Here is a 14729-nt window from a genome sequence, read left to right on the forward strand (position 1 = left end):
ACTATTTTCAAGTGCTGCCAATCTACTGGTCTTGAGTAAAAGAGTTGTACTGTCTCTAAGAGTACATTTACTCACTCGTGTGTGTACATAAAGACCAGGATTATATGTTTTTTTTGAGTGAGCATACATGTGCATTTATGTGTGTTATGTTACTTTATGTGCTCATGAAGCCAATTATCAAATTAAATATGGATTATTTATTAGCTATTTGTTATGGACATTGAAATTCAAACAATGCTTGTCGAAATGAGCTATCATCTCTACCTCTACATTCTAAAAATGTTCACATGGTACCTTGACCAGCTGGCTTCTAATAACTGAATCTACTGCACTCGTGCAGATGATTAGATACTTTTAGGGAATGCCTAATAAAAAGAGGCCCAGCAGTCATCATCCTGAAGTTATATAATGATTGTGACAGACATTCGCACTGAGACAAATCATTAAGTAGGCTGACTGTTATCTGATGACTTTTTTTTTTTTTTTTTTTTTTACATGTCCCTGTGGCCACAAGTCTCTCTGGGGGTCTCCAGATTTGTTTTGGGGTCAGACTGCTCTATCATCTTCCTTAGTGAGACTCACAGTCTCTATAGCGCCACTCCACAACAGAAACTCTGAAGTAGATAGCAGAAGATAATGACACTGGCAATTGTGAGATGCCGCTTTGAAATAATTATGCTGAACTGCTACCAACATGAATCACTGCATACCGCATAGTGGCTCAGTTAGATGTAACGTGATTTTGACCCAACAACCCCATTTCTTCTACGGTGTTGAATGGGGGAATTTAATGACATCCAGGTGTGGGTATGAGGTCCATTGCTCTGATTGAAACCCACATAGCCAGGTTCTAACAGAGTCTGTTCTTCACAACGGACATCTGTTGATGTGAAAACTTATTCTCATTGAACTATGCAAGACCCCAGAGACAGAGCTGCTGAGACCCCAAACACTCACAATGGCAAGAGAAGGAATTTGGAAAGAGCCAGGCCAACATCAATCTACAGGCACGCATAAAAATGAGAACGATTTAGCTTGATTTTCTCCTCTTGAAAGGCTGGGTATGAAGATTGCAGGAATGCTATGTTTAAATAGTATTTAAAGAAAATTCTGCATGCCGACACTTTAACCTCCATCTACTCCATGAGAAGATAATAGTTTGGAGTTGGTGCCTGGGGGCCAGCGCAGATTGCAATCATGGAAGCAACAATTAATTCCAGATTGTCCCAGGAAGTTGTGCAGATTAACATCAGGGTGGCTGTTGATTTGAAACGTAACATCACTTGTCACACGGTTTGATAATTGCCCTTAACACAAAGAGCAATCAGTGACTCAGGACTTTAACTGATTTAAACAAAAACATTGGCATAGTCAAGTCAGTTTCCTGACCTTAAACCAATTAAAATCTTGTAGCATGACTTGAGGCAAGCTATCCATGCAAGGTATTAAAAAAAAAGTGAAAAAAACCCCAAAACATTTAACTGCAGCTGCTGAGTAAATAGTATTTGTCCAGAATGCCAGCAGCAAAAGAAAACATGGAATTATTGCCACTGAAAGAGCAACTAAAACTGAAGGTTAGCAGAATTCTCTACCCTATTCTCTGAGAAGTCATTTTGAAGTTCACCCAAAATGGAAATGTGCTCATTATCTACTCACCGCTCATGCTGATGGAAAGTCAAGTGTTTCATAGTCCACAAAACATTTCTGGAGCTTCAGTGCAAAACAGCCTGTCAGCATTCTTCTAAGTCTCCCCGTCTCCAGAAGGCCTAAGATCGTAAATTGATTCAAAAAGATGTAATTTACACCCTTTTTAAAGCCAAAATCTTCTCTGCAGCTGCTAAGCTAAACATGTTGAGGCGAGTGAACAAGCTCGACTACGCTTTGAGGGTGTAAATAACATCTCTTCTAATCAGTTTGAAATCTTAGGGCTTCCAGAGACTTGTTGCCCACAAGTTGCCTTCTACTATAGTTGTTCTGGAGAATGCTACAACATGGTTTTGCTGTGAAGCTCCTGAAATGTTTTGTGTACTACAAAGTTTCTTTCCATCTGCATGAGCGTTAGTAGATGAAGACTGAATTTTAGTTTTAAATTTTTTAAAATTCAAATGTACTCGCAAAAGCGTCATGCCATGACATCCCTATTATTCTTCTCACATTTCAAGTTCAATATCAAATACTTTAAAGTGCATATGATATTCATTATGTTCATGTTGTGCATGCATAAAGTATAAAGCTGCTGCAGGGCATGTATTTTGCATAAATGTGCTGTTATATTATTAAGATTGCATAAGGATATTAGCTGACATGGCTTCTGTGTCTCTTTCCAGCTCTAACAAATGTGAAGCTGTGGGCCATTGACCGGCAATGTTTTCAGACGATCATGATGAGGACAGGTCTCATCAAGCACACAGAGTACATGGAGTTTCTGAAAAGGTGAGGATCCGGGGTAATTTGTCTCACAATGACCGACAAATGGCCCCAATGGGGCTTTGATCTGAAATGCAATGAATTGATTAACAGAATGAATTTCAGGAGAAAATCTGTGAGCATTTTTTCACAAGATTCCATAATCTTTCCAGCAGATTATTTATCACAGACTTAACGTCTAGTGTGTCACTGAAGGTGTCATTCATCCTACTGGAGAATAACCTGTGTCATCTTTCTTTTATGGCCATATCTGTATCACAGAGCCCCATGCCCTAACCACTTCTATAGAAAAGCCTATTATCATTTAAAAGGCTTGCAGACTGTAGTCTTTTTTGGGCCTGCATGCAGTACACGATAAAAGGAGGACCCATCAAAAGACAGAGGTAGAGCACTGTGTCGTGATCAAGATGCATGAGATGCAATCACACTTTCTCTGTCACTCCCTATCTCTGTTCGACTTTCCTGTTTTTCAGCCATCCACTTTGGTCTAAATCAAGCCAATTATGAAAATGATATTACATCTCACCACTATTACATGTGCCGACTCCATGTTCACATTGTTTCAGGAATGATTCTAGAGGTTTCTACGATGTCGTCTCACTTCCTAATGAACCGTATCATACCGTGTTTTTCACACTCTGTCTCGGTTCATTCTGATTTAACAAAACTTCCGACACTGTTTGACAGATTTCAGGTTGCTGTATAGACACATAGACACACAGGAAACCAACTCATGAGACATTTCCAGCAAATAATCATACCTAAACTCCAAAATAGATTGTATTTCAGTACCTTATAAATGGCACATTTTCTCACAGAAATGACTCCTATGCAGGTGTTCTGATTACGCCAACCTTTTACGTCAAGGTATAGTTATGTTTGTGTGAGAAGTTAAGAGAAGTTAAACTACTCGGTCAAGATCACAACATGGTTAATCAGTGTTGACGGTTTCGGAAAAGACATGATGCAATCCAATAGTCATCCCTACATTATTGTCACCGCATCAGCATTGAGGTATTTGGACCAAAATATTGGGATATTTGATTTGCCTTCCAGGCTGCGTTGGAAGGGAAAATTTAGAAATGATGTCCAGTTTGAGTTGGGTTTTGGTCATGTCATAGATATGAAGTACTTATATACATTTTTATTGAATTCATATCTTTATAAATAGACAATGCAATGCCTAACTGAGTCATGTGTGAGCTGAATAAAACGTTGCAGATGCTGAATAGAATGTCTGTCAAGTTGGGGTTGGGCTCGGTTACTACTCGCTTGGGGTCAGTCAGGTTTGGACACAAGAAAGCATCCTAAGCTGCACTCTAGCGCCCAGCCAACTATACTGCTTCATAAAGGCAGAATGGTGCACATGTTCAGACAGTGTCTTCCAGAAGGAATCTGGAGAAAAACACTCAGGTATTCACATCAAAAAGTTGTGTAACCAGTAAAAACGAGAGCTGAGAGAGAAGTTCAAAACCTGACTCCTTTATCACCTCTGCACAGCAGGCTAATCACTATAAGTGGTGGGTGGGAGTGTGATTTTGTCGTAGAGCTGCTGAAGCTACTGGACCATTCAACAGGATCTTGTAACGGGGTCGACTCGCACCTAAGACATGTGCAGCAGTACAACAACATCATTCCACTTTTGCCTTTACGACTGAAAGTGAACAATCATGCATGTGACGGCATGTTAGAGAAACATAAATCATAGACCAAAATGACAAATACTTTTTTTAAGCATGGACAATCTCCCCTGGATGGCACAATAGTGAGGTTAGCCACAATAAAGCCATTTCAACCATAGCTCTGTCTACAGTACTCGGCACAAGGAAAGACGGTGAGACATCCCGTGCAGTAAGTCTTCCAGCCAGATAAAAAAAAACAAAAAACAAAAAAAAAACCCTATTAGTCTTACTTTCATGTCTAAGGCTGAAGCTATTTTGGAAACAAGAAACTTCTCTTCACTGAGTGCAAGCATGTACTGTGTGGCAGCTCTTGCCACTCAGCTGCTCTTGCATAGCGTACCAACAGAAGTAAATATTTAATAGATGTACGTGTTGCTTGGTTTGGGCTCACTCTGTGTGTTTAGTGTCTAAAATGGGAATCAGATTTATCTCAACATTTGTTAATCCACAGTCCGTAGTTGATGATATTGATGCTTTGTTTTCTTAAGCAATTCTAATAAAAGAGCTGTAGTTCCCGATGAGCCTTCTACCCACTCTTTAACTGCTGTGAAAATGTATATTTGCTCTCGCAAGTTGTGGAGGAGGAACACAAATGAAAACCTCCCCCTCTCTAGTATTATTCTAAATCAGTCGAACTCCAGGAAGAGTAACAGCAAGGGTGGTGTTAATGAACTGACAAACATCGCCTTGGTTCACAGACGCATATTGCTGTGAATTATATTAGGTTGATGGGCTATTACTCAACCATTTTTCAAGCCGTTTGCAAGATCACCACAGAAATTGTTAAAGATTATCTTACATTTGACTCAAAATCAAGTTTTGTCATGTTAGAAAGTTAAAATGAACAAAAATACCACATTGGCACATTTTTAAATCTCCATTGGCCTTGTGGAATTAATACATTTGCTGTAACAGAATTAAGCATTGGTTCAGAGATTTACAACAACAGAGGCTGTGTAAAAACAGCTCCACAGCTTGAGGAACTGAAACTCCGTATGTTTTGTGTAGAGTGAGGTCATCCGTTCACTGCTGAGCTGATTAGCTTGAGTCTCTGTTGAGGAAGCAACAACACAAGGATCAGTACAGTGGCTGGGCCTGGGTTGGGGGCCGAGACAAGATGGTTCAGATTACTGTAATAAAGCATGGAAAATGAGGGGGTAGAAGGAGATGGAGAAACAGAGGGAGAGATGATATGGGGAGATAAGTCCTTTGTTCACCAATACGGGTTATTTTCTCCCCTCCTTGATAAACATTGGGCCAGTTTAATTTAGTAAGCTTGATAACAGGCAGATAGCATTCATTGGTGCTGCCGGGAAGCGAACGGAACAAACATGAAAGCCTCATGCTGGTGTATTCAACCATATGATCTGATGCCCAGCTCTGTATCTGGACATACTTCCCGGTTTATGATGAAATATGTATGTACACATATTGTAATACAAGCGTGGTATCATACTAACTCCTTTAGTATAGTTTTGACTTTGATGTGTTATGTTGCCTGCTTTTTGTTGTTCACTGGAGATTAAAGGACTGCATTGATTCTGGGCAACTGATTCAAAGTCAATACTAAGCTGCCAGATACAATGCAATCCACATCTGTTTTTATCAAAAACAATTCATCAGTAATATATTTAACATGTATGAATCTGTCTATATTACTATCTGAAAGCCATTTTTCTTTCCTTGCAGCGTCCCCACATTCCACGGGCTGCAAGAGGACATTCTGAGCAAGCTTGCAGATGTCCTTGAGGAGGTAACTGCCTTGTTTCACAGCCGGCAGCATCTGCAGCACAAAGCCCTGCTCCACAAACACCACCATACATTAACGCTCTTTTATTGCAGTGAGAGACGGGAGCCAGATGGAGAATTAAGGCATATTCCAGATGATGAATAATGATAATGGAACTTTATTTTATTTTATTTATTCATTTATTTTTGTTGGGCTCTTTAATGTGTGCTAAAACAATCTCAACAGCTGAAGCACATTGTTATCCCTATTAGCTATTGTTGAATGATGGCATCCATTTTGAGCCAATTATCAGCATAATGACCTACAGTTCTTTCTTGCCTTAGAAACTTAGTCTTTTAATTTATTTAAATTTGTTTTTGAACATTTTTGCTTTGCATGATTCAGACTTAGATATAGACAAATGCAAATTACTGCAACAATTTGATTGAGTTGGGTAATCCAGCAAAGCAAAGCAAATATTTTTAGTAAGTTCCATTGTTGTAATGTTGGAATGCAGTTTAAGTGCATTACCTCCTTATATTTATAATACTTCGAGTCGATGTTTACTGTGATGAATTACCAAACTCAGGCAAGGTTCCTTAGTCTTCATATGTAAACAAAGGTAAATCAATGGCTGTCTAAAAGGCATAATATATACACAAAACCTGAAACAGCACAGTGTCTTTTGTAAATGTGTTGCAGTTGTGAAATGCAGTTTGTTCCAAATGGACTAAAACATGCTACATCTTCGGTTCTTTTTAATACTGGTTTGCACGATGTCACGCTGCTGCTGGTGGCAGTGTGCTTTTTGAGATTTGTCGGTATCACATTTTCCAGCCATCTGCACATCACTTCGTTTGATGTTTTCTCCAGCATAATTTAATTATGCAAACACGTTCTCATTTACACTTTTGATATGTGCCGCAAACATTGAGGCTTTCAATATGCTGAATTGCACTCCAATTTGTGTCAATGTGTGTTTATGTGTTCGCATTATTGTAGCTAAGAGAAACTGGTGCCAGATCCCTTTGCATTAAAGAAAAGATAAAGCAGGCCATTGCTTATGCAAACTTATTGCAGACTATTCTAAAGGTAAAACTTACCCTGAAGAATCAGTCGACCATGCTGTTTTTTTCTAGGAGTTTTTGGTTTTGTAGCTTGCAATAACAGCAAATGAAAGATTTGGTATCATTACTATTATACATTAGTTCTTTAATGTGAAATTGAGCAAATCACCAAACAAGCACCCATGCAATTTGATGGCCATTGTTACAAATAAGAGTGTGCACACTGATGCACTTTAAACCAACAATTAGTGAACCTACTTTCCAGACAAAGAGGTTGGCACATTGAATGCTGCCATCACCTAAAATAACCAGTATTAGTTTCAGTCATTGGAGTCCAGTCAATTCTACTGTCCCCTTGGTTAGGGAGGAGTTTGTGCTATAAAAGTCAAATAGGTCATAACATTCAAAATACATGCTGCATCAGGGGCAAATGAGTGCATGTTTAAAATAACATCTGAAATCAGATTAAAAGAACAATGATTCCAATAATCAGAAAAGGCTGAATATCAGATCTAATAATTGGCCAGGCCAATAATTGGTTGACCCATAACATACAGTATATGCATACATGTCAATATTCAAATATTTAACTCGTGGGTTGTCGTTTAGCTAAGACCTTTGTAAGCATAATGGATGTCTCTGCAACTTTGCCTAATATTGTCAGCATCAAAATCAATATTTGCTGCTCGCTCCTTCTAAACAGAAAGACAAAATAAATATCATCTGTTTGCTAGTGACTAATGTTAGCTAACATTTTTTTAACTTGATTAGCTCATGGCTAACATTAGTGTAAGGCAAATGGAGGCAAGTTGACCTAATGCTGTATATTTTAGGATTATGTTACTGATAGTTTTCAAGCTAACACAAACTCACCTTAATGATAACGTTTTACATGTACCAGCAGCAACATTCGTACAAACATCATTGGAGTTTGTCTTGGTCACATTTCTCCACATCCATATTCACCTAGATTACATAAATAAATCCAGGTAACGTTAACGTTATGTGGTTTATAATTATAATATTGTGGAGTAATGTTAGTGTTTGGTGAGTCTTGGAGCATTGTGTTGTGTTGTTTTTGAGAGCCTGTGCAACTACTGATTTGGCAGTATGACAAATAGCATTTTTGCTTGAAATTCCCATCCCTAGCTAGTAGAGTGGCCAATATCATAATTCATTGAGCATGATTAATGAAAAGTGGATCATTTGCAGTATGGAATGCACCAAGTATTACTCAAAACACCACCACTGTGTGAAGCTTCTCTGTAATTCGGCGAGGGTCAAATCAAATGCATTCAAATCAAACAATGAAAAGGGTCAGCAAGGAAACAATGTAACTGAAGAGAGGCGGTTCAGTTCAGCAGCCAGAGCCAGCATGAATGCTGAAGGACAGCAGCACCAGACAAAGAAAATCTTTGGGCTGGCACAAAAACTTCATCACAGAAAAGAGAAGTCACGGGAAAGCAGACTGACAGAAAGAGGCAGTTATCCATGCAGCCCACAGCAAAACAGGGTCTGTCGCTGAATTGGAGAGTGTTAAGTGGGGCACAAATGTAGGAACTTCAGGTTGGTGAGGACCAGCTCTGGTATAACTAATCTTAAATACTTTGTCAGCATGTAGAACATGCCTGTGTGATAGTATTTGGTGCATGTTTAGCGGCCTTCACATTCCCTCGAACAAATCCTCTTTAACCTGGGATATTTAAGAAACAGTATTTTGCCAGGAATTCAGTTAAATTATATAATCATTTGGCTTGTGAGTGAGTGCACTAACTATGTTAAACCAGTAAAAATTAGATGTTCTAGACATGCCTGTAAATGTACTCTGATTAATTTGTTTGCACTGTTGGCTGAGAATGATGTTACGATGGCAAGTTAATGGAATTTATATCTATCAGCTTCATGGACAAGGCAAGTGGCAAACTTAAAAGTAGTACTCAAATAACTAACTGTGTCCAAGGATTTTTAAATTTTTTTTTTAATTATTATTTATAATTGTTTCATATACGTTTTCTCTGTGGGCAGAGGTGTTGGGTCAAATAATCCATCAGGCTGTCCTATGTCTCGTCCTCTGCTATAATGGATCATTTAAGTCTGTGATTGATTTTTGATTAGATAGACTGAGCTAGTTTCTCTTGTTTGGCTCTACTTGAGAACAAGCTTTAGAAAAAGGGACTCCGTTAGATGAATGAATAAACCTGAAATAAACATCATAAATGCAACCTACTATAAAGAAGAAGCTCTGCTTTTGAGTGACACACAGCATGAGTCACTCACTCGCTGCTCAGTCTGAAGGAAGACGTCAGGTATCTTTCCTCTGTGAAATGGTGTCGGAATAAAAACCTGGGGAATGCAGTGTGGAATCTTAAGGACCTAACAGGAAATATGGAGCTCTGTCTTCTGTTTAGACTTGTGGGCTGAGGTGCAGCATCTTGTGTGTTTTACCAGGAAAGGGAAAATCCCACCACTACTAGTAATATGATAAACCAAAAGTGATTCTAGTCCATTGTCCTCATCATATATTATCCAGATGTGTGCTTCTTGTGGGGTGGTGAAAGAGGTTTTTCTTACATCATATAAAGGTATGTCACATCTTACACATAGAAAATATACTGACAGTGTCCTTGAACCAAAAAGGTCATTCGAACGTGTTAGGCTAAGTATTTTTTTATGTATCTGAGGCTGGCTTTGTGTTACACTGACAACCTCAACGTCGCCACTGAACAGGATTACTGGGCATTGCGAGAACATGAATAGATAGATGGATAACCTGTAGTAAGGAGTGTGGCATGCCTCAGATTTGATGCAGCTACATTAATTTATTCACAAATGTTCCTTACCTGCATAGACATATTCAAGGTCGCGGGGCATATCTGAACAAGTGGTGGGTGGGAGGCGGAGAAACACCCTGCAGCTTGCCAGTCTGTGGTATTATCGAGGGAAAAACATCTAATTGGGATTTTGCACACTGAATTTCAGCCTTATGACAGGATGTGAGAAAGGAGAGGAAAGAATCATATGTCCCAGAATAACACGTCTCCTGTCTTCTTTCCTCTTTGCTTCTCTTCTGACAGACACATTATGAAGATGGAGAGTACATCATCAGACAGGGGGCCAGAGGAGACACCTTCTTCATCATCAGTAAAGGAAAGGTGAGCACAGTGCCTCTGGCCTACCACCCAAAATATTCGTGAACGCAGGGCATTGGGGCACATAGAAAAAAGACAGCTATCTTTGAAGAAAAGTGGTAGTAGTTTTGGCTGGAGGTTGGCTGCCATTCATCATCTGGGGCTAAGGTGAAAGGAGAGACAGAAGCGCCACCTCTTTCATCATCCCTTGCGGCAGCATTGGGAGCATCCAGAAAGGTGAATGGAGGCATTTTCATTTCACCTTTTTTAGCATCAACACAGACTTTCACACGGAACAGGTATGACATGCTGTCTTGTCCGGTTTTAGCCCTGTTGGAGGGATTTCATATGCTCCTATCCCACATGTTTTGATGTGTAGACTGCCTGTCCTCATCATCTTCTTCATCCTCGTCCCATTCCTACTGCCATCTGCTACACCTCACACCTGTTCTTCCATTTCTTCTCTAAACTTCACTTGTACATATTTCTCATGTTCTGATTTAACCGATGATTGAGAGGAGTTGGCAATACCACCAAGAAGCATCCAAAGAAAATGGGCTGTCAGCTGATGGAAGCAGGTGTTGTTTGGTGAGATCGGCGTACTTCTCACTACGGAAATTGCTGTAGGGGTCACAGCCCAGGCATGCCAGCTGCTTCACTAACTCAAGAATGCCTTTTTTCCAAGTGGTTAAGTCTCTTGAGGAACAACAGTGAGCTGTGATCCTGAGCAATATATAGACAGTTGATTTGACCTGCACATAAGAACATAATTTTCAGTTTAAGCAGGCGCTTAAATACATAAAATGTAAGATTTAAATTTTCTGCAATTTTTTTCTTATGGTGATTTTTTTAATTCATTATTTACATGTTGGTCTAAAAAAATGAAGATCAGAACCTCCAACATCTTGGTCACATCCAAAAGAAATTCAGTTTAGTATCATAGAAGAGCACAGAAACTAAACAATATTCTGTCCTAATGTTTGATGTTTTGCTTGTCATTTCCTCCTTTTGTCTGTACTCTAAACCGTTTTGCTTCTCACTTGTGTTTTATCAGTTAATCACTCCTTCACCCTCATTTCAGTCCTTGTCTTTTCCTCTGTCTCTGACGGTTTGTCTGTTCTGTTTTACCCTAATGTTGTTGTATCGCCCTGTCCTGTGTTCCTGTTGTGTGTTTCCAATTTTTAGCTTCCTGATTCTTGGTGTCATTCATGGTTTGTACTTTGCTTTTTTGGTTTGTACTTTGTTTAGCTTTTTTTTTCTTTTCGTTTGGTCTTTTACTATGCACTTTGGTCATTAGTATTAGCTGAAAAAAATCTATATCGTGCATCAGTGCCTTTTCGTCTTTCCAAAATGACTTAAAATCCTTGAATGATTGAATGATTAACCTGATAGTTTACAACTAATCGATGAATTATTGCAGCTCTAACTGAAACAACTCTGGTTTAGGCTTAATGAAGGTATCCGAAGTGGGAAATGGTATAATAACAAAAACTGCCCCTTCAAGTCTCAGTGAAAGAGACAGATTCATATGTTCAGGATTTAGCAATCACTGTCAAAGACACATTATGTTTCATGTCTTTCTTTTACTCTCTGACCCCATACCGATGCGACCAACCTCGCGAGGTTGGCAAAACTACGTCACAAACATTCATGCACACAGACATGAACACAGGCACATGCATGCGCGCATAAACTCCTGACCTTATCAATTCTTTCTCATCGGTTGTTCCCACATCTCTCACTTTATCCCTATATAGACCGCATATGGTGCACTTTGTCGAGATTTATCTTCTACGAGCCCCTCCGCTCCTTTTTGCTTTTTCTTTTGCTCCCACGTGATCGCATTAGATCGCTGAGTAATTACGTCTGTCACTCAGTTGGAGAAAGCATTCCAGTGCATTGCCGTGTGCTGGATACGCTACTTCACCTGTGCTGAACCAGCTAATGGATGGAGACGAGATCCTTCATTAGATGAAACGGCCGTCTCCATTCACTTCCTCGAACATCAACTCATTTTGATTTGTTAAGTCTACCAGCGCAGCACAGTGCCATCACTCACATGTCATCTAGCTAATGAAGTGGTCAGCACTGAACCTCCCAGATCACAGATGGCTGTCACACAGGCACTTCTCCCCTGTTTTGTAAAACTGTGATTAACCTGCCATCTTGGGTGATGATTAGCTTGTCAGTTTCCTTTTGGAATGACGTGTAAATGAAATGTTATTCCTCTCACACTCCCCACATATCTCTGCACTGTGAGCCCTTCTCTCTTCACTCTTGTCCCACCTTCCTTGCTGTCACACTATTCCTCCCGTCAACCCTCCTCTCGCTGTCTTTCTGTTCTTTGCCCAGGTTAATGTTACCAGGGAAGACCTGCCCAATGGAGAGCCTGTCTACCTGCGCAGCCTTGGGAAAGGAGACTGGTTTGGAGAGAAAGCACTTCAAGGGTAAGATTGTCCGTGATAGCACTGCCTCTTCCACTTTAAATCTAGTTTCCTCCTGCTGCATCTGTCTCCTTCACCATCACCTACTTGCCTACTAATTTTCACTCGTAACCTGTCTTTATTATCTTTCCTCTTACACTCGACAGGCATCGATCCCTTCTAATTTGCTCTTGATCAGGCCCAAATTTTCTCTGCACCAATTTTTCTCACCACTCACTCTTCTTGAAAGGCATGACATAACTTCTTCTCTTGACAAATCATCTCCATCTCCGAGATGTGACACAAATACTCTGTCAGAAGGACACAGTCCAAAACGGAAAATATATGAAAACACTGGTGTATAAGCATTCAGCGCATTGATGATATAATTGTATTCCTAGCTGAGACTATATAAACAATGTGAATATGTAGAGATGCATTTTATCTCTACCCTTTTGCAGAAATGAGAGCACATTCAGTTACTGTGGCAAGCTCTATTTTTGACTCTGACTCTGAATCAAAAGAAAAAAATGTTTTATGTTTATGAAGGAGGATGAAAACTCATTAATATAGTAAGTCAGAATCGAGATGTCCTTGATAGTACTCCTTCTGTCTTTTAGGAACATTTGTGTTGAACAGGTGAGCAAAGTTCAGTTTGAGCTCTGCCCAAGAGTTCAAAGCCTTATTTACTATGTCAATTTAAATTCAAAATCACATTCAAATGCTGCAAAACGTTTTCTGCAAGTGTATTCATTCAGTTTAATTAAAGTATTTGTGCATTTCTACACTAATATTAATAGCAATACTGTGTGTAGAATTATATTCCAGTTGCGGCTACACAGGATTGTTTCCAGCTTGCGTCATCCGAACATTTCTAATACCTCCAGATCATTATGAGGTCCAAATGTCAAAATTCAATAAAACAAAAGAAAATCTTTTTATGTAACTGAATAATCTGCGTCAGTCCATGATTGTGATTGTTTAGCCTTTGAAAAACAAGAATATATCAAAAAGTTCATGGAGTTATTCATTAAACAAAAGACCCCTTTTAACCCTTTTAATCAGATAAATCACTTTATTCGATTTAAGGGTTTTGTTTTATGATTATAATTTCCCGACAGAAACTTGATGTTAATCAGGAGAGACATTTAATATGAACAAAACAATTGAGATGATATGAGGAAGATACATTTCATTTGTGAACCAAAAGAATAGACTTTGGTTCTTAGACCCCAGCATTTAGTAGGTCACCATGGGATTAGGTGTTTCCAGCGCGAAGGAGACTTGGACACTGGTGGTGGTAGTGAGGAATGACTCTTGATGTGGAACAATTTCAGTGATTGGACGGTTGAGGTGGTGAACGGGAGGGGGTGGGTTATGATGTCTTTGCAATGCTGAAATGACAGCTAAATCATAGCAGAGAGAAAAAGGCACTTTTAAATTTGACAGATACTAACGAATCGCCAGCGGGTGACGTCACACGTTGTAATTGGATAGAGAGGAGAATGAGCAGGAGGAGGTTAGGAGAAAGCAGGAGACTGTATTCATGACTTAGAGGGCATGCATAATAAAAACATGATATTACAGACTGACCTTTTGCTAAGCTTCATTTTTGGAGCAACAACAAACTTCACTGGGAATTTGATCATTATAAATTACCCCAAGCATCTTTTTCCGCAACATTATCTCTCAGAAAAATAATGTTTCATATCAGCGGATAAGGGCTGCCAATATATCTGTGATGGGCCAATACTGGCTGATGATGTCAGCTAACCGATGTATCGGGCAGGCAGTATAAAATATGATGACAGAAATTCAGAGCTTAATTCAAAAACCTCAACAGCAATATGACATTTGGTACAGCCCTGTTGCTTTTATAAACATATAAAACATGTAATTAGTAGATATAAGCCAAGCTTATACAGTTTCCATCATTAAAAGATGTATACAATATAAGTCTTTGGAACGCATGTCATAACTGTGAAGATGTACTGACGCAAGTTCAAAGTAAATATGTTGATTATACTGTAGAGATCAGATGATTCATGGCCACTGCTAACCTTCATTGCCATTTAAGCGCTCAAATGTGATAAAAGAAACACTTTGGTGTAATACAAATATTGTATATGTCTTCTGGCAAGTGATGTTTCTACCCTGCTGTTTGATCTGACTGTCATGTCTGTATACCCTCATGGATAATGTAGTATTTAAACACAAGGAGGGCTGGGATAGGAACATTCAAGGCAAAAAAAAAAGCACTCGTGCACATGTAT

General features: G+C 39.2%; 1 protein-coding gene across 2 annotated transcripts in view; it reads left to right on the plus strand.

Moving 5' to 3' along the window:
- LOC119033936 (cGMP-dependent protein kinase 1) overlaps positions 1-14729 on the plus strand; it is a 92385-nt gene that overhangs the window by 59309 nt on the left and 18347 nt on the right. For both annotated transcript variants that reach the window (XM_037124556.1, XM_037124555.1), the window contains exons 4-7: positions 2328-2433; positions 5799-5862; positions 9980-10057; positions 12386-12480. In XM_037124556.1, coding sequence (XP_036980451.1) covers positions 2328-2433; positions 5799-5862; positions 9980-10057; positions 12386-12480 — 343 coding nt within the window. The remainder of the gene's footprint in view (positions 1-2327; positions 2434-5798; positions 5863-9979; positions 10058-12385; positions 12481-14729) is intronic.

The sequence above is a fragment of the Acanthopagrus latus genome, chromosome 15 (genome assembly GCF_904848185.1).
Source record: "Acanthopagrus latus isolate v.2019 chromosome 15, fAcaLat1.1, whole genome shotgun sequence".
Taxonomy (NCBI): Eukaryota; Metazoa; Chordata; class Actinopteri; order Spariformes; family Sparidae; genus Acanthopagrus; species Acanthopagrus latus.